Source organism: Rhea americana, unplaced genomic scaffold (assembly GCF_003343005.1).
Source record: "Rhea americana isolate MKP2758 unplaced genomic scaffold, rheAme1 scaffold_80, whole genome shotgun sequence".
Lineage (NCBI taxonomy): Eukaryota > Metazoa > Chordata > Aves > Rheiformes > Rheidae > Rhea > Rhea americana.
In genome coordinates this window covers 3,402,464-3,421,832 of record NW_028186979.1, presented here as the reverse complement: position 1 = coordinate 3,421,832, position 19,369 = coordinate 3,402,464, and the positions used below count along the sequence as shown (strand labels likewise).

The 19,369-nt window shown below is 36.8% G+C and overlaps 1 protein-coding gene across 1 annotated transcript in view; it reads left to right on the top strand.

The window, feature by feature from the left end:
- Window positions 1–19,369, top strand: part of MBOAT2 (membrane bound glycerophospholipid O-acyltransferase 2) — a 115,016-nt gene that overhangs the window by 78,069 nt on the left and 17,578 nt on the right. The window contains exons 6-9 of the mRNA XM_085322946.1: window positions 2,522–2,617; window positions 6,250–6,305; window positions 14,011–14,065; window positions 16,015–16,198. Of these exons, the coding sequence (XP_085179072.1) occupies window positions 2,522–2,617; window positions 6,250–6,305; window positions 14,011–14,065; window positions 16,015–16,198 (391 nt within the window). The remainder of the gene's footprint in view (window positions 1–2,521; window positions 2,618–6,249; window positions 6,306–14,010; window positions 14,066–16,014; window positions 16,199–19,369) is intronic.

The following is a 19,369-nucleotide window of genomic DNA, read 5'->3' as shown; positions in this document are numbered from 1 at the left end:
CTTCATGAAGCAGGCAGGGTGGATTTGCAGCAGAGCAGAGCATGTGTGCGTGTGACTGAAACGCGCTGGTGACCTCCTTTGTGTCAACCTTTAAAAAAGCAAAGTTTGCCCAAGAGTTGACCTTGTGATTCTCAAGTTCGATGTTCAGAGCTGCGTTAATTTTAGCTTCACTATATCTTAATTTCCTATCTGTAGAGCTGGGGTAGCACTGACTATCGCTAAAATTCATCTTACAGAGGTGACAGACAAGGTGACCGGTCTGAAGCACTTAAATTCTTGGAGTGTAACTGTGGGAGCGCTCAGGAAACCGCATGCTTCTCGAGCACCGCCTTTGACAGGCAGGCAGCGAGGAGATGCACTCGGTGTGCTTGGAGCTGAACGCGAAGCCTTAAAAGAAATGCTGAGTAATGACCTGCTTCTTCAGCAAGACAGGAATTTTCAGTTGCATGTTCGCATAAAGCCGTAGAAATGCATCATAATGAATGCATAGAAAGGGACCTAAAGCTGCTTGCTTTTCAGTCCTTTTTTTTTTTTTTTTAGGATATTTCTCTCTCTCTGAACTTTAAGATGTAGATAACTAATTTTTTCTCCTTGCAAAAGGAAGTCATCATAAAAAGATGAGAGTCATCATAAAAAGTTAAGAGTTTAGTGCAACTGTATTGCAATAATCTGAACTGCGTAAGGTAGCAACTCATGTCTATTTTCTTTTTATCTGGTGGTGTATGCCTAATCCAGTAATGTATAAAGTATATTTCTTGTCCTAACAAAGTATTTGTTCCTGCTGTGGATAAGTATTATTAGTTATGAAAGCTGTTGTAGTATTAAGTGTAATTCTTTATTTTTAGACCTATTGCAATGTACTGTGAACAGATTGTCTGCTATAAATTACCTTGTCAGTAGGGGAGAAAAAAGCAACCCTCTTAAAGAAAAATATAGTATTTTAATTGTTCGTGGCTTTTTTTTTTTTGTATGTGTGTATGGATGGATACTTAGCTAGTATGTAAGAAGTTATTTTTAATCTGGAGGGAGTTACTGTGAAAAATCAAGAGACTAATAAAACTGAATCATATTGGAATTCTAGTGAATGAAAGAATGAGGCTGTTCTCAGAATGGGCAAATTCAAATAGCAATCATTCATATAAAACCGATGGATGTTTTTTTTGGAAGTTTTTCTTGTATCTCTGGAAAGGTGTAATTCCAGACTCTTTAACATGGTTCTGTGGTGTATCATACTCCTGATATATACAGCCTGCTACAGATTGCTTATTTGTCTTAAGATACTTGTTTTTCTTGCTGAAATAATTTAGCARTGACCCAGTTATTTTCTAGTTCTGTTGGAAACTTTTAAACATTTATGTACTAATTAGCCATCCAGTGTAGTATTGCTTCTGGATCATTCATATTTATGAAAACAAAATAAGCAATTTATTGCTAAATGAGGTGCCCTGAAGTATTCAGTTTGAATCATGAGTGGTTTAATGTAGCTACCAATATGTCATATAAGATGAAAAATGGTTCTGTAATTTGAAGGTTGTAGTTTATATCTAGCACAATTATCGCTTGCTTGATTAAACTGCAAGTGTTCTATGCAACAAAAACAATTACCACCTTCAGATTGGAGAATAACTTCTAAAATCTTAAATTCATTATGTAAGTACCTTGAACAAAAGTATTCCTTTGGAAAGCAAAGGAAGAGGGTGCTCTAATCTCTTCCTTTAGTGTTGCTCGGTATTTCAACTAAATACAGTACTAATTCTGATCCTCCCTCCCCTGTGGGTCCTGAATGTTTTAAAGACTTTGTTAAAATATAAGTTCCTTTTGGTATTTACCATCCTTCTTAGGAGCAAATGATCTAGCAGATTTTGGGGGATATCTTGACAAATTAATTCTCTTATCATACTTATTAATAAGAAGAAAAAATGAACTGGAAAAAAGTTATGTGAAATGAGATTTATAATATTCCTGAAAGGTTATTTTTATCTGTACATATTATGTATTCTGAGGCTCAGCTTTAATAAGAAGCATAAAGGCATGCTGTTCAATTTTGTTCGGTAGTGTTCTAATGTGTGTACTTGGAAATTAATTGCCTTTTCCAATCCTCCCTGCAAACAGCTGCAGTGGCATTTGCAGTGCTGAATTTGGAATGTATGGAATCCATACATTCAATAGAGAAGACATTTAATGTATAATTTGTCTAATTTGTGCACTCAGACAAAAATTAACTTTGAACTAAAAAGTGCAACAGATTCATTTTCTTTTCATAGGACTTCTGTTTTTTCACAGTAACACTTGAAATTATTCTATTTGTATGACTATATTATGAATACTGACAATAGAATTTCTATGTTCTGAACAGTTTAAAAATGCAAAGTTCAGGTGAAGGTATATTTGCAAACTCAATTATAAAAAATTACTGGAAATAAATGAAAACTAAAATTTTCTGAAAACAACAGTTTTCTCAGTGAAGGAAATGTTAATAACTTTTTTGATTGAAAAGCATTTTTTTCCTTCTTTCTTTCAGGTATTGCTTTGTTTTTGCTTTGGGATACCTCACTGTGTGCCAAATTACTAGAGTCTATATCTTTGATTATGGACAGTATTCTGCTGATTTTTCTGGGTAAGGATAAAAACCAGATCTTTTTACCTTGTTCCTCTAAGTGATAATGTGTCTGTTATTGTTTCACTGAATTAAATGTGTCAATCTGTTACAAAGTCTAGTTTTTTCTTGAAGTTTTTGTTATTGGTACAGGTACAATTATAGATGAACATATACTTTATGCATGCAGATGGGAGCTTTGTAAGCAGTTGTATCTGTCAGAATGCACAGCTGCATTATCTGCTTCCTCGTGTTGCCTGTCTGAAGGGCATAAAGGGTTCAGTGGCTGTGGAGACCTTTGACTTTGGCTTTTTCCCCCTAAAATTCCAGTTACCCACCCATGACAATGTGATGAAACCTGAACTGCAACTGATACACTTGTATGTCTGCCATGCTCTGATATCACCGTATGAGAAAAATCTGAATGTTTTATGGAGTATAGCTTTAGCATTTCCTTTTCTTTCATTTTATGTTAGATGCTTTGGAAAAGGAAAGCTAAGGAGAGCCACTTTTATGGTGGAGTAGTAACACAGCCCTTAGAGACAAAGTTGCATCTATGCGTTGTCACTGTATATAATTAACTTTATCCTAGTATGAGGCTTATGCTGGCAAAAATATAATGAAATAGATAAACAGTACTGGTGATTCTTCTCTGTGCTGCAGATGGAGAGAAGCAAAGCACAATACTTTCTATAAATGAGTTTCCTGTTGATGGTGGGTTTGTTGATTTAAAAGGAAATTGTGTATTTGAGGAAAAGGGGTGGGGGGTGGTTGCAAGCCTATTTAAAAAAGCTTAGATGTGTTTATTTTCTAAAGAACACTATGAATGGCATTAATATTCGTAGTGTAATGTTACCTGTATCATACAGTACTGTATTTTAGTTAGCCTTGTCCCAGTCTTTGTTGATAACAGATATCTAGCACAGACTAACTTAAAAGCTGAAGCCTAAAGGTTAAGTACTGAAGTCTTGTGATTAAGTACTACTTTTTATGTCGTTATTAGAAAGATGTCTCAGAAGGTGAGACCTAATTAAATTTGTTTGCACTTAGACATCTGGCTTTAACATAGGTACTTAAGTCTCAGTTCTAGTTAGTGGAGGTCAAGTCAATGTAGACATTAGAGCCTTGAGGGCATTTTGGTTGACCAGCCACTAAGTATTTACATTAGCATGAGCTGGATCACTTTCCAGATGCTGTACTGACTAGATCTCCACTGACTCAGAGCTCATACCTCACTGTAGCACAGACATTATGCATAAAAATACTTAAAGTTGGTTGTTGTAGTGTTGAATTGAATCTCATGATTATATGAGCGAGTAATCCAAATGCTCTCCTTCTAGCCCACTTTAGGGCTAAAGTGTACAATCTTCGAATGGTCAAAGATCTGAGCTAATGCTGGAAGCAGTGTAATTGCATTTGTTTGGTGCTGCAGCTGAGCTGTTAATAACAGGTCAAAGCACACTGTTGGTTAAACATACTGTATTTGGGTACAAGCTTCCTCTGTAGCTCTGTTAGCCTGGTGTTTGCTCACAGACCTCTGCTAGGTCTACACGTGTCAAAAGATTCATGAAGTCTGTGCTTCAGATGCATGCTCCAGATACTCTAAAGCCTTGATCTGACTCTCTGATTGTATGTTTGAGCTGTCTGATTTTAAGCTATCCATTCATTTGGTGGTTTGGGAACTTGATATACGCATTGGGAAAGGATAAATCTCTAGCATATACTACCTCTGTTACCTTGAGGCCTGAAACAGAGGTTACTTCCAACACAGGCAGAAAAGACATGCTGCAGACAGAATTCAAGCAAGCTGTTTTCTATCATCCATCTTCCTTCATAGCTCCAGGGGAGAAAGTAAGCTCAACCAGCTGTTGAACCCAAAGCATCAACAAATTCTTCCTCAGTATTGAAGATACTGGCTTATATCCCCTAAATAGTGCTTAGCCTGAAAAGAGCTTGGAGTGTCTCTGTTCACCCAGATGTTTCTCCTCGCACATGTCATGCCCATCCAAACCCAGAGAATCCYCAGAGGAAATGTGAAGGATGGTAGCAATGCGCTGACAGCAAGAGAAAACTGCAGAGACTGTGCTGGAAGTGCCATTGCCTGTGCAGAGCTCTGTGGTCCTGGCTTCAGGACTGACAGATTCCCACTGTGAGCCTTCTGCCCCTTCTTTGCCTTGCTGCCAGCATGTAAAAGAGGTCATTAAAGTCCTGCCACATAGACCCCCCTGTTCCAGGAAGGTCCCCTCCTCTTCTAGTCTTGAGACTTGTGCCTCAGCCAAATCTCTTATGATACTAGAATAGCTATTTCAGGAGAAAAAAAGTACCAGGGTTTGCTGTAAGAACACCAATAGATGAATCTGTTAGAATTAGCATAAGGTGTGACTGAACCCCTGCTGAACTCCATCCTTCCACCAGTTGGGATTTATACTGTCTGGGTTCACTTGCAAAGGAAAAATCATTGCATTTAGAACCCAGGCACCAGGCAGCTGGAAAGATGTATGAAGGATTTTCCATGCTGTCCATTCTCATTTAGTTTTTCTTCCATACCCTTGCCTGTCAGTCTAGCCTTGATATCTGGATTTTGGGGGCATTTGGAGAATTTCTGCTGAGGATTCTAAATATATTGGGCTTTGAAATAATCATAATCTTAAAAATATAATGTGGCATACTTAACATTCTCTGACAAAATACTGGCATAACCCTGTCGGTAAAGGAACACTTGATGGCTCTTGGATTTGCTTTTCAATGTCAACTTAAATCAACCTTAAATGTGATTAGAAATACCAAGGGCTGTAAAAAGACTTGGACAAAATTGTATCCATCCTATAATATGACTGACTTTTGTCCTTAGATACTACTAGGTAAACAAACTCCTTAAACACTTAATAAAACCACACCCAAAGTTAACTTCATAAATTCTCATAGCCTGCTTTAAGCACTTTTCCCTCCCCCTTGATGTTAGTAGCTGTCACTGCTGAGATGTACTTCAGTTGAAAGCTCTTAGGTACCATAAAGATGGTACCAGTCTCTTAGTAAAGATTTTGACCTCCACAGCAGTTAAAGCCAACTCTCAGCCTTTTAAAACCTAAAAACTGTCATTTCTTTGACAGTTCAAGATCTTACCAAGTGGATAAAGTTCACTACAAACTGAACTCCATTATAATAATAACTCTATGTGAAAAAGTAAACATAGGACCAGGTATTAGTTTTTTTAAAAAAAGTGGAAATGGTCTGTAAATAAATTGGATAAATTGTGTCACTGTAGAACTTCGTATTGTTGTTGCCTGCTGCTGCTGTTGATAATTTAGAATGCATATAATTGCTTAGTGCTCTTTGTCCTATACTCTTTCCACTATAAAATAAACTATGTTAGCAGAAAATAAATGTGAAACACTTTGGCCATGTTTGTGGGACCCAGTGCAGCAATAAAGGTGTAGTTTGTACTATACCTAAGGAATAAATTACTTTTGCTGTATCAAAACTTACGATTTGAGCTTTAAAAACCAATCACTTAGTCCTTGTGTTGACAATCTTCCAAATGAGAGTACTGTTAGTCTGGACTATTAGTATAAAATTTTCCCTGATGTTTACATGTGAAATAAAATCCTGGATTTTTTTCTAAACTATTCTTTTTTCCCCCTCTTTTATAACAGTCCAATGATGATAATTACACAGAAGATCACTAGTTTGGCATTTGAGATTCACGATGGTAAGACTTCTTTAAACTATGCTTAATTTTCCATTTAATTTTCTAAACAGAATTAAAGGAAGTTAGCCATGAGTCAGTACACCAAGGTACTTTAGCCCAATCTGTTCCTTTTGGGGGGAAGAGAGGAAGGGCACGGRGAATGTGTTTCAGTTGTTGATTCTGTTGATGCTTACTAATGGACAGTCACCAAGAAAGGTAGTTCAGTCACTATATAAGCTCTGAAAATACTTTGAAAATCAAAAGACCAGTGTCCTTCACTGATGTTTTTTGGGCTGGGGTGTTGATCCTGAATTAGCCAAATAACTTCCAAATTCAGAGATCGCTATCCATCAAGAGTAATCAACAAAAACAAAGCTGCTGTCAGTGGGCTTTTGTTCACTGTACAGGAGTCCGGGCTTCCACTGGAAAATACTGTAGAAGATCTGCTGATGGAGGGGGGAGAGTGAAAATCACTATATGATTGGTACTTAAGGGCCTAGAGTCACATTAGTTTGGCTCCATTAGTCACAACTTGTTTCCAGTTTGTTTAATTTTTCCCCTCCCTCAGTTTCTGCCATTATCTCCAAGGACAGGCAGGGAAAATGAAAAGCTCAAAGAAGGGTTTTGGTCTGATGGTAAATCTTAGTAAGGAACAAGACTAATTGTAATTAGATTAATTAGTGGTAAAGGCAAATCCTCTATACCTTACTCTGGCAGCTTATTCATTGTGTTCAGCCTGGTTTCAGTATTAAATCTGCAAGACCTGGGGAGAACTAGATATAACCCTGAAGGCAACTCATGCCACATATTAATAGTGCATCTTAGTGCAGATGTGTTTGATTCCCAGCAAACACTAGTACAGAATCCTATAAATGAGCAATGAGCATTATAATTGTTATATAAACCTTGTGCACTTACTGCTTTTTCTTTAGAAGCAGAACTGTTGTATGAAGTTGTACATAAATCATTTAAACTTTTTATTTAATACTAATCTTTTTTCAAAGTGTTGTGTGGGTCACAAGTTTAACCCTGCCTTTGTATTCTCATTTATTTTTGAAATTATCCTTATTAAGCCCTTGATAGTTCTTGCTTCTGGGGTTTCTTTTGTTTTTGTTTTTTGGTTACTTGAGCATTGCCAGAAACAAATAGTATGTTAAGACTTGCTTTTTATTTTTTGGTTGATTATCTTTGGCATCACATGTGTATGTTTTCCAAAGGCAGAAATATTTTTACGTGGTTTAGAGGCTGTTAGTGCCCATATTCATTCTTTCTGGCAAGATTCAGACTTATGTAACACTGGCTAATAACAGTCAAGGAAGAAAATGATTTTTTTGATTCTCTCTTCTTGAAATGCCTTTTCCCTTAAACTTGCAACTATTTTTTTCTTTTGTTGTTTAGTCCTTTTGAAGAACGAACAATTTGTTGCAGATATTTTAGAAACAGGGAAAATGTCTACAATTGTAGTTTAGAAAGGCTAAATGTGGAGGGCTTTACTTGGGAAAGGAATGTAGTCCTAGCTGAAAGTGGTATAATGGTAAGTTTTTTGCTATTATAGTTATAAAGCATAAAACTGAAGCTGGAGAGAGGAAGAGCTGTGGTGTCATTGCTCAAATGCTGTGTCTTGCAATGAGTTGTGTGTCGGATTGTCCTTGTTGCTGACCCACTCACCCATACAGACCCTCGCTCGTTTGACTGCAAATCTGTATCAGCTCGGGGATCTTCTCAGGCAAGACCCATATCAAAATCTAATTTTACTGATCCCTATGCTCTTTGGCAACTTGCTTCTTTAAGCATTCACTAATACTTAGTGAATCTTAAAAATCTCTGAAGAGAGTCTGTTTATGTTTATAGCCCATGAAAATTCTGGAACTTGCAATACATTTTTAAATCTCTTCAGGAGATTCAGCAAAAACTGAGAAAAGTGAGAATTGATATTTAAGAGGGGGAAAAAATCCAACTTCTTCCAAGCTCACTTTAATTTTTCTCCAGTTTAACTAAATACTACATAAAACTTTTAAGTAAAAGGGGGGAAAAGCCACTTAAGCTTCTATGACTACACTTCTTCCAAATTTGTCTCTTATTATTGTTAGATTTGTCCAGAAAAGCATAGTTAGACACAGGTAGGAAACCTGATATAGTATAGTGTTCTTCCTTTCTGTCAGCTTCCTCTTCTCGCATGGTTTTTTGACACACACGATGCACTCTGCTCTTCCCATGTGCACCTGTCTCCTGTCCCATGTGGCTTGGTTTTCAACTCTGGTTGCTGATTTTTACGAGCTCTTCCCTGGGGCTCTGCTTCCTTTCCTTATTAATTACTTACTTCCTCCCAAYGTACCTGACACTTTCCATTCTGAAAAGCAGCAGATGAGATGCTGATGCGGATCTGTTAAGGCTCCGAGAACTAGACTCTGAACTAGAAAGAGGTGAATATTCCAATGAATAGGCACTCATAGGATTATATACCTCTCCCTTTTCCTTTGAATGGTATCTTGGCAAGTATAGTAAGGTTACACCTAATGTTTTAACTCTCCCTGTGTGTACTTTGTTACAATATCAGCCTAGTAGGGCAATGACCAAATTATCTTAGCCTAGTAGGGCAATGACCAAATTATCTTATCCTGGTTTTCCTCCTGTGGCTATTGTGTTGTTATAGTGCTGTCAGATTTCCAAATAGGTTGGTAGAGCCTATCCTTACGTGCCTCAGGAATGAAGCTATAGTTCCATACAGCTCCAGAGAGGGAGGATATTATAATGCATAGATAAAATACATGGGGAAAATGGAAAGGAAGTAGGTAGGAAGGAAAAAGAAACAATGTTGGAGAGACTTCCGTGGAAATTCCTTTTTAGTTGCAATGGTCTTAAGTGTGTATTGCTACCTGCCTCATTGAACCATACTCCTCAAATGCTTTTAAGACAAAATTAAAAAAAAAAAAAAAAATAGTAATTTCTTACTGGCTTGCAATTGATCTGTTCTATCCCAACTGTACTATGTGCTATTACGTTAATCAAATGGCTTTGTTAGCTGTTCTCAAGTAATGTAATACTATCAAAAGTCTCCAAGAATGTTTCTTGTTCTAGTTATAAACATTTCCTCCTTGTTTTCAATTAACTTGACTGTACTCTTTTTACATTTCTCAAGGGCAAATACTTCTCATGTTCAGCAAAAAGGCACTGAGTCTTTCTAAAGGCTTGCAGACAACTTCAGTCTATTCTTGCTTAAAATGTGAAAATGTGGATGTATTGAAGTGTTGAACAGCTTATGTGCTTCTATACATTAGATGCGATATTTCAAATTTATTTCAAACAAGTACCTACAAAAACAAGACGGAATTATCAAGCTGAATTACTGATTGTCATGATGTGACCCTTTGATAAAAAGAAAGTACAGTGTTTTGGCTGGCTTATTTTTGCATTTTTGCAATTAAATGTGTGCGGGGTTTTTTCTTTTTTTGTTGCTGTAGGAAGAATTGATCATCTGTTTAAGAAAGTAATTATATCTGTTACTTTGGGACCTTTATTTTCATAATGTGCTTTTCTGATTTTTAAATAGTGATGTTTTTATTATCAGGCCTTTTTAAAAGTATGTTTACATGTTTGCTCTCATGAAACTTTGAGCAACAGAAAATGGACCAGTTCCTCGGATGGCAAGATATGTGCTTGCGCATGTTGAACTACATACTTTTAAAATTTTTGATGGGTCATCATGACCCAGTTCCAGTTTATAAATGGTAGTATTGCAGCAAAAAGCTGCAGCTGTTCAACCAAGAATGTGCTTTTCTAATTCATCTGTTCAGTTGCTGTGTGTTTAGCTTTAAGTCAGTGAACCTGCTATTATTATTATTATTATTATTTTTAGTAACTTGAGCCTTTTTCCTAAAGTCTAGGAAATTTTTAATGCTGCTTGAGCTATATTTTTGTACATTTTTTAAAGTACTCCCTGTTGTGTTAGTGACACAGTGTTCATTATTGCTTCAGTATCAGTTACTTAATCGCTTTGATTACAATATGTCATTAGTGTTTAAAGGAAATTGCGTTGCATTTTTCCACTGTTAAGTTTTCAGGTGTTGTTTGGGACTCGCATTTGCTTGCTCTGCTCTCTGGATATCAAAACTTTTGCCTTTATTTTTTTTCTTGCTTTTTCTAGTCTTTTTGTAATTATACTCAGCTGGCATCTGTGTCTGTTTACTTTTGTTGCTGCCAATATGCTAGTAACAACTGAAACTGTTGTTGTCTGTCTGTCGTCTTTAGGTCCTAAAATATTTTACTAACAGCATGCATCTGAGTTCAGCCAGTGATCCATTTCACAACCTTAAATTAAAACTTCCTGCAGATACAATAATCTGTGATATAATTTCCACGTTTAGGTTTTATTAATGTGATATAATCTTATGTTTAAGCATTATTAGGGAATTTACTGAACAGTCAAATTTTCATGCAAATGTAAAGGTGAGAATATTCAAGCAGATCAACTCTAAAGCTGAGGTAGAAGGATATAACGTAGTGGGAGAGCGTATTAGTACTTAGTATGCTAGCTGGAGGCTGTACGGAAGTATATTGGTATGTACCTAAAGGTGTTGGCTTTTTTGCCAGTATGTGATCTCCTGAGGAGAGATGAAAAAAATATCATTTTCTTATGATCTAGACCAATGAAGGGAGTGGGGGGGGGGGGGAAGAATTTTTAGTGATTTACAAAATTCTTTTGCCAAGTAAAGCATATAGGATTTTTTCCTACTTTACAAATGAGAAGGCTGAGTTACAGTTGCTGAGTTGACCAAGTCATTTCACCTCTTCAACAGAAATTTGATAGAAGGAGTTTTCTCTAATTCCCAATTTGTGATTTGGTAGGAAATAGAAGATGCTGCCATTGCAGCAGTTCTGTGGTTTAGGACAGGAGAACACTTGATCTCTACAGAAAAGCTAGAAAACTTCCAGAGTTCCCTAGCAGCTTCATTTTAATGAAATGGCTGTCCTTAATCTCTACATTTACTAGCTAGGAAGTAGCTATGATTTATGAGGCCATGGGGAGATGCACTGCCTTAGCAATACTGAATGTGTATATATTCATTCATCTTCTGTGAGATGACCTTTAGTAGAAAAGCACATTTGTCTATATTTTATATTAATTAAAAAAGCTAGTAGCTTCCTGAAAGTTTAAGTGAGAGACTAGCAGAGATCAGTGGTTTCCTTGTTCTTGCTTGCAATGCAAAGACGGTAGATGGGCCTTCAGGACACTGAGATGAGGAAGGAGAAGATGGGGTGGAGGAAGTCACTCATAAGAAGCTTGAGTTTGGGGTGCCTGGAGGAATGTCTCTAATGAGATGGGGAAATGAAAAATTCATGGAGGCTTAGTTACATCTACTGTCTCAAATATACTGGATACATTACCCACTAAGTTACCAAGGCTGTAAGACCCACTTATATATATTAGGGGTGTGTGTGTGTGTGTGTGTGTGTGTATATATATATATAGAGAGAGAGAGAGAGAGAGGTGTATATGTTCTGAACCTATTTCAAATATACCTATTCTTTCTTTCCTCACTATCCTCCAAAAATATAGACCACATTTCAGTTCTTAGATTCCTCTGTTTCTGTTTTGATTTCCCCACTTCATCCTTTTTTTTACATCACATAAATAGATTATTTAATTTGACTAAGAGTTACCTTTATTTAGTGGTTAATCTGGGTTTATGCAAGTTCATTTGGACACCCTTGGTCACTGCTTCCTCTGACTTAAGGGGAAAATACTCATGTGGAATATCACAGCTAGCAGGACCCTGCTCTGGTCAGTTGGTGTTGTATATGTTGTAAGAGTTCATAGATTATCTATGGGCTGCTTCCCTACACTGTGTGTTTTGTATGATCTACCTGTATAGGATTTCTTCAGTGTTAAACTTTATGCTTTAGTTTCTGTTCAATTTGAAGAACTGGGACCTGTAAGCTTGTAGCCTTAAAGGTTAAAGACACTTTTAAAAATAACTTCTCCCAGATCTTTTTCAGTCCAATTGTCAGTATGTAAGTCTTTACTGTAGTACTAGGGAGCATGTGAGAAAATGTAATGATGGAGAAGAGAGAGCATCTTTGTCCTTCCTTTGAATGTGTACAGATTGGGGTAACTTTCTACTGTGGAGGATCAGAAATGTCAGAAGGTGTTTTTGCAGGTCCTTTTGGAAGAAAGGCATCAAGCTGCTTAATTCCTCTTTATTGTCTCAGCTTTGAAGACTAAAAGTGCAATATGCAAGTCATAAGTGTCTATAGGTCAGAGTTCTGGAGTCACATGAGGACAACAGATTATCTTCTCTTTAGATAGCTATTATTTCTTTGAGTCATAGAATTAAATAAAGATTCGTCACTTCCCTGGTCTCCCATGGACTTCTATCTCAAACTTCACTTACATGTTGTTGTTAGGTTGTGTTTTTTTTTTCTTTTTTTAAGATATCAAAAGTATAGGCTCCAATCCAAACTCCTATGTTTGGAGAAAATATAAGTGTTCGCCTCTGTGGACCTGCTCCATCAAACAAAAGGTAGGCTTTGAAGCCAGCCTTTCCCCAAGTGCAGCAACTAGTAGGATCTCTTCCTTATGTACAGTCACCTATTTTCATAAATATATTAGAATTTCATATCTATATTACCTGTACTCTCTCATCAGKCTTGGTGGAGAATTGGCTGGTGGATTTAGAAACTGCTAGGAAGGAAGAATTAATTAAAGTAGAATTGCATAAGCTTAATTTTCATTAGGAAACTAGGCTAATGAAAATACATTTTCTAGCACTTAAAATCRCAAAGAAAATTTGCAAATGTGAACTGAATGGAGTGCATGCATGCGCTGATGTCTATGGAGCAGAGAGCATGCAAAAGCAATGAAAACTGTCACTTAGCCAGCGCTGCTGGCTGGTATAAACCAGTCCTGATTGAGAGGAGTTACACACCCCCTGCCCTTGAATTCAAATATTTTATTATTATTCAATGTTTTGGAAGTTGCATTATTTGCCTTTTCTCTTTTACTGTAGCATGAGTTCTGAAACCCATTTTTCAGAGGTGGCCTTACCTGCACTCAGAAGGTGCTGTGTATGGCAAGAGGGTAAATCCAGTCTTGCTGCTGAACTTAGACTTGGCCTGCCCCCTTCTGCTGGTAGGGGTTAGTGCTCATAGTTAAGACTTGAGCATCCTCTGCTGTCTTGGCTGTTTTACCGGGACCCTGTTTAGCACCTTTAGGGCTGCAGCACAAAAGTGATTTTGTGAGGTCTGCCTTGGGCTTTGAATTGCTTAAATCTGTCTTGGACCGTCCTCATACTGTATTATCAAATGTGTACTGACTAGTGTAACATCCCTGGGTTACTGTAATGTTGAATGGAGTTTGGAGCTTGTCTGATCTCCAGGATTGGGAATAAGTTTTTAAAACCTGTGGACTCTGAAACCTTAAATATAGGAGAAATGTAATTGTGAACATCTATTAAAAGCCTCCTTAAAAGCTTCATAAATAACACAACTTGATGTATATGCACTGCTGGGTGTATTTGAGGAARTGAAAGTGTTCTCGTTTTATCAGTGATAAGAATTGTTTGAGCTAACTCCAGTGTAAAAATGTTGTTTTACATAAAACCTCCAAAATTATTTGAGCAAATAAGAAATTACATTGTAGCATGAGGGTTACTCCATTTAACAAAGAAATTGATAGTTAATGATTTAGGTCTTAAATTTATTTTTTTACTTTACCTCTATTTACTAGGAATGTTTCGAAAAAGTGAAGATTTGACTCCATCACAGAGGTGCTTGGCTGTAAGGTAGGCTTTCATAGGTCATATAGGTCTGGTCTGACTTTGGAGATAAGAAGCTGCTGGTTTGTGTTTTACTAATGCTTTGAGGAATTGCTACTGCTCATACTCAAGATGGAGAGCTTACAAACTGATCTAAAACAGAACCATGTGCTTCATATTTGTAATTTAACAACATATCTCTATTCTCCCAGGATATGTCTATTGAAATAGAATTTATACTTAAATTATTTTAATAAAAACATTCCAAGTTCTGTGCATTACAGGCATATTAATGACTATGCCAAATCAGGAGATTAGGTAACATTTAATACATATAAAATAATTAGCAAAGGAACATGCTTGTGTAATTTCTGTTTTAATATTTAGTTTACTTTTGTCTTCCTTTATTCAGGAGACTTGATAATAATATATTGTCATGGGCAAAGCAATCTTGACTCGGGGAATTTTGGTTAATTTTTTGCCAACTAGTACAAGCTTTTGATTACGGGTTTGGTTATTGCAGAGGAGAAAAGAAAGCAGTTAAATGCTTAGGGAAACACCTTTCTTCCTCCTTCCCCTGGCTCATCTTCAGTCAAACACCTCTGCTTCCCGCTTCATAGCCTCAACTTCTCTTATTTTCACCAAGTTACACTTAATGCCTGCCAATCCTTTTGAGGTGACGGGTGGTGCAGGAGGTGGGGATTGTTTGTGTGATGGTTTTTCTGCTGCTTTTTGCTGCAGACTCATTTTCCTCTGCCCCAGGGCAGATTGCCCCAATCCCTGGGGGAGTGCCCTTGCTTGGTGAAGGCTTGCCCATGGGCCGTGCTCCTCAGCAATGCCCCTGAACTAGCATGGGTCACCCGGGACTGCAGTTCCTCCTTTGGCACGGGGACTTACTCTACAAGTACATCTCCAGCTGTGTCTCCAGCACTGTTGTTACATTTCCTCCATTTTTTCCTTCTCTAGCGACTGTTGTTGCTCTTTAAGCATGTTTGAGCAGAGATGACGTGTGCTCCTCTGCTTGCAGTTTTGGCTTGCAAGGGGTGTTCCATCTGTTTCAGAGCAGCCTGGACCCATCTATGACCAACATGGGGCAGTTCGTGGCCTCCACCCACACAGGTCACTCCTGCACCCAAATCCCTGCTGTTTATGCTAATATATATGTCAGGACCAACTGTATGCCATTCCGTGTATGTCACACCAGTAAGCGATGTAYAAATCCTCTAGACTATTTTTTGCACTTGTACTTAGATTACTTTGATTTTTTTCATCCTCGCCAATTTTTTGTTGAGTGGGAAGTTAGGTAAGTGGAATCTACTCTTAAACGTTTTTGTTAYTAATTATGCAAGAGTTTTTAGGACTTGGAGATAGTAGAGTCAGAAAAAATCAATAATATCTTCTTATCATTTTGAGATACAACTGAATAAGCTAGTGTCTTTAATTTTGGTTTATTGCAGAAGGACGATCTGTTCTACTAAGTTTACTTAAAAATATTTAAGAATTCTACTTGTATCAGTAAGTTGTGACAATAACAATCTCTAKCAAACATAGTAATTTCATGATTATCATGAGAAATGTATTGCAAATATTTGAATAGATGAAGAAAACCCCATCCAGTGATGCTGCTATTTTATACTGTGGATATTTAAGCTCTTTATAATGAAGCTGTATGTGTAAGAACAGATATTAGCTTGGCGCTGGGCGAGGAGAAAGTCACTATAGTTCCAAGAGGTCACTCTGAAAATGCTTAGTACAAATTGGAAATAAATATTTCTGTTTTAAATTGTAATCACAAAACAAAGTGCATTTCTACTTTAACTATAAATGAATAACTGATAGAAAATAGATGGATAGAGTAATTGATTAGAATAACAGATGATTAGAATAAATGATAACATTAAGAGTGAGTCTACCTGCTGTGGAAATGTATAAAACTGCACGTTACATCTCACGAGTTACCTGTCTTTGAATTACAGACGTATGCCAAGTCTGCTGGAGTATTTAAGTTACAACTGTAATTTCATGGGTATCCTGGCAGGCCCGCTGTGCTCTTACAAAGACTATATTACTTTCATTGAAGGCAGATCATACCAACTRCAACAGTCTGAAGCAAATGGGAAGGAGGATACAAAATATGAACAAACGGATCCCTCTCCAAATGTAAGATCTATGACTTTTTTGCAGTGCAAATGCTTATGTAATCATTGTGTGAAAAGCTTGGTTTGCGCTGTTCATTTATAGGTATGACTTCTGAGCTGTATCTGGAGTTCGTTCATCAACAGCACTGTCAACACTRTACTCAAAGTTAAATACCTTTTCTAAAGCTGGTTTTCTCCATGGTTTCCAGTTCGGATCTTGTAGACAAAGCAAATGAAATTGGAGCTTCCTAACAAGCTTATATGGTTAAAAATCCATCTTTAGATGATACAGTTCATGACTGTTTCCTCTGAAATATGTACTGTGCACAGAAAAAGGCCTGGTGAGGATGAACTGCACGTCTTGTCTTATAAGCTGACGAGACTTAAGAGTTTCAGAAAAACTTCCATGAACACTGTCAACTTCTTGTACATTTTAGATTCTGTTCTTCAACTTCTTTTATATTTTCTTCTTGCAGAAAATGTGTGATAAGTTTAAAAAATTGTTGTTTAACTTTGATTACTTTTATCTGTATAGAGAAGTACTAGAGATGTTTTTTTTTTTTTATCTGAAGGTGAAGCAAGACTTCATCATGTTACGTTATGGCTAATAATCCGTATGCCTATTTCTCTTTTTCTATATTCTGTTATTAAAAAGGAGACCAAATACATACAGATAAAAGTCCAATTGATCATTCATTACAGGAAATGTGTGAATTAAAGCATAAAACAAGTAACAAGTTTCAGGAGTTTGAGTTTTTCATCGATTTTTTTTATCAGTTTAGTGCTCATGGTACTGAATATTCTGTTGTCATTTTTTCATACCCTCTTAAATGAGTGTGTCTGATTTTTAAATCTGTGTATGTCTCAATGCAAGATAATTACTACCGTGTGTGTGTGCGCGCGCACGCACACACACACACACACACACACACAAAACCCCAAAATTATCATGAAGGCAACTGACATGTTTCAGATAAATGGCTTTCACCGGTTCCAGTACCAATTAGCTGTTTTCTGTGCATCTTGTGGACCACTAGCTGTTGCTGGAGCAGATGAAGGCACTCCCACAGCTAGCTGCTTTTCACAGCTACCAGCTGGAGGTTACCAGCCCCACAGCTTGGCAAACAGAGCAGGCCATATGTGTGCTTCCAGTTAGCTGTGTCATCTCCAGCCACTCTCACCGTTGGTGTGGAGGAGGACATCTGCATGCTGCATTCTGCCTGCCTTGCTGTAGTCGCAGTAACTTGCACTGCAAGGATGTAAACTAGTAGCTGGAGGGTGGCAATATTTTGAACTACTCCACATGCAGACAAAGTGTGTAAGCTCGTGGAAGCGTACTGTTGAGCGCACTGAGTCAGGAAGTGAGAAAGACAAAGGAAACTTCCTTGCATAGGCTGGCTCCTCGTGGTCTGTCCGTGCATTCATGTGCTGTATTCACAAACCTGCAGATATTTTTTCCTGTTTTTAAACATCCTTTTGGCATCACAGCTTCTCTATTAAAAATATTTAAATGCCATTAACTTCATAGTAAAATGCATTAAATGTGTTCCTAGATTATCAAGTTATTTATTATTTCAAGAAGAAYAAATTGTTAGGGAACTCAAAAAATCAGAAATGTAATGGAGATCAGCAAATGTTAATACAGTAAATGAAAAAATCCTTAAGATGAGTTTACAGTAATGTTCATCTCTTGTTAAATATCATTTATATAACAGAAGTTCATGCCAGCTTCCTCCTCTGTACTATGTGTTAACTGCATGATGTTAACTTGATTTAGTATTTTTGCTGTTTTCATTGCATGTTAAATGGATCAAGCCAACATTAAAACATACTTTTTATAACTCTCCTGTTGTGCCTTTTTGCAAGCTATCAACTGTTGGTGCTCAAAGTGCTGTCAACTCTYAGAAATTAATATCTGTTTTTGTAAGTTCCTTTGTATTCCGGCTACTCTTAAGAGAGAGCAGATACCTGTGTTTTTTTTCTTTTTTTGCCTCTTATGCAGAYTCTTACTACATGTTGAAGTTCTTGCTTATTTACCAGTAATTTGAGGTGTCATCCTCTCCAAATCAATATTTTAACGTAGTTCAGTATTATAGTGATCTCTTTATCAATTGCTTATCAGCCAAGAAAAATGAAAAATTCATTCAAATAAATTTAAAAGATCTACATCTRCTTAATATATATTTATATACTTGTTTATTCAGAAATAGATTCATATAATCCCTAAGCTCAATGGAGCTTTTGCTCTGTGGTTTGTGGGTTTTTCTGTTTTTATTTGGCCTTTATTGTGTCTATGAGAAAGCTGTTCTTGAACTCCTTTYCTCTGATTAGGAATTTAGCTTTCAAGCTAATTATATGCGCTTCTAATTTATGCACATTTGTTCTTGCTCTGGCACTGCCTTTTAACTTGGTACCCTTTTCCCTTCCCAGTGTTAACCATATTTGATATTTTTATCCAGGAACACTCAGCTTTTGTTCATCAAAGCTAAAAGGGAGGGAAAAAAAAAAAAGCTTCGCTCTTTTCCTTGCAAAATTAACTGTCTATTCCCTGATCGCAATAGAAGTTCMTACACCAAAATTCTTAATTACTTAGTGAATTCTTTTTTACTCTGACTGCCATGTACATAGTACTATGTATGTGTTTGAAAACATCCCGCGGCTTATGCTCTTTTAATTCATTCAGATAACAGTTTCTTTTGGCAAAGTGTGTTTGAGTTATTCTGCAATAACATGTTTMATTTTTTTTAAATTGATATTGAAAGCTCTAAAGAGTGAATGAATCTTTAAATTAAACTTTTAAATTGCCTGTCCCTATTTAAAGAAGAAAACCTGAATGTGAAATCTGGTGGGTTACCTCTTTAAGCTTTGGAGAAGAACCTTGTATCAATAACCTAGTCAGCTAAGCCATACTAAATAAATGGGCTGATATAGGTAATTCAACTATACATTTTTCTTCTGGTGTCAGGTGAGGCCTATTCAAAACTGAAGTGCTATTAACAAACCTCAGGCTGCAGTTTAACAACCTATTTAGGCCAAGCAAAGTATAAACTTATGCTGAATATGCCATCCCTGGGTATAGGCTCTGGGTCTTTTGCTTATTGTGGTAGTATTAACATGCATTCAATTGCATGATGATCTGATTCAGATTGTTTGATACAGCTGAAAAGCAGCTTTTTTCAAAAAAAAATATATA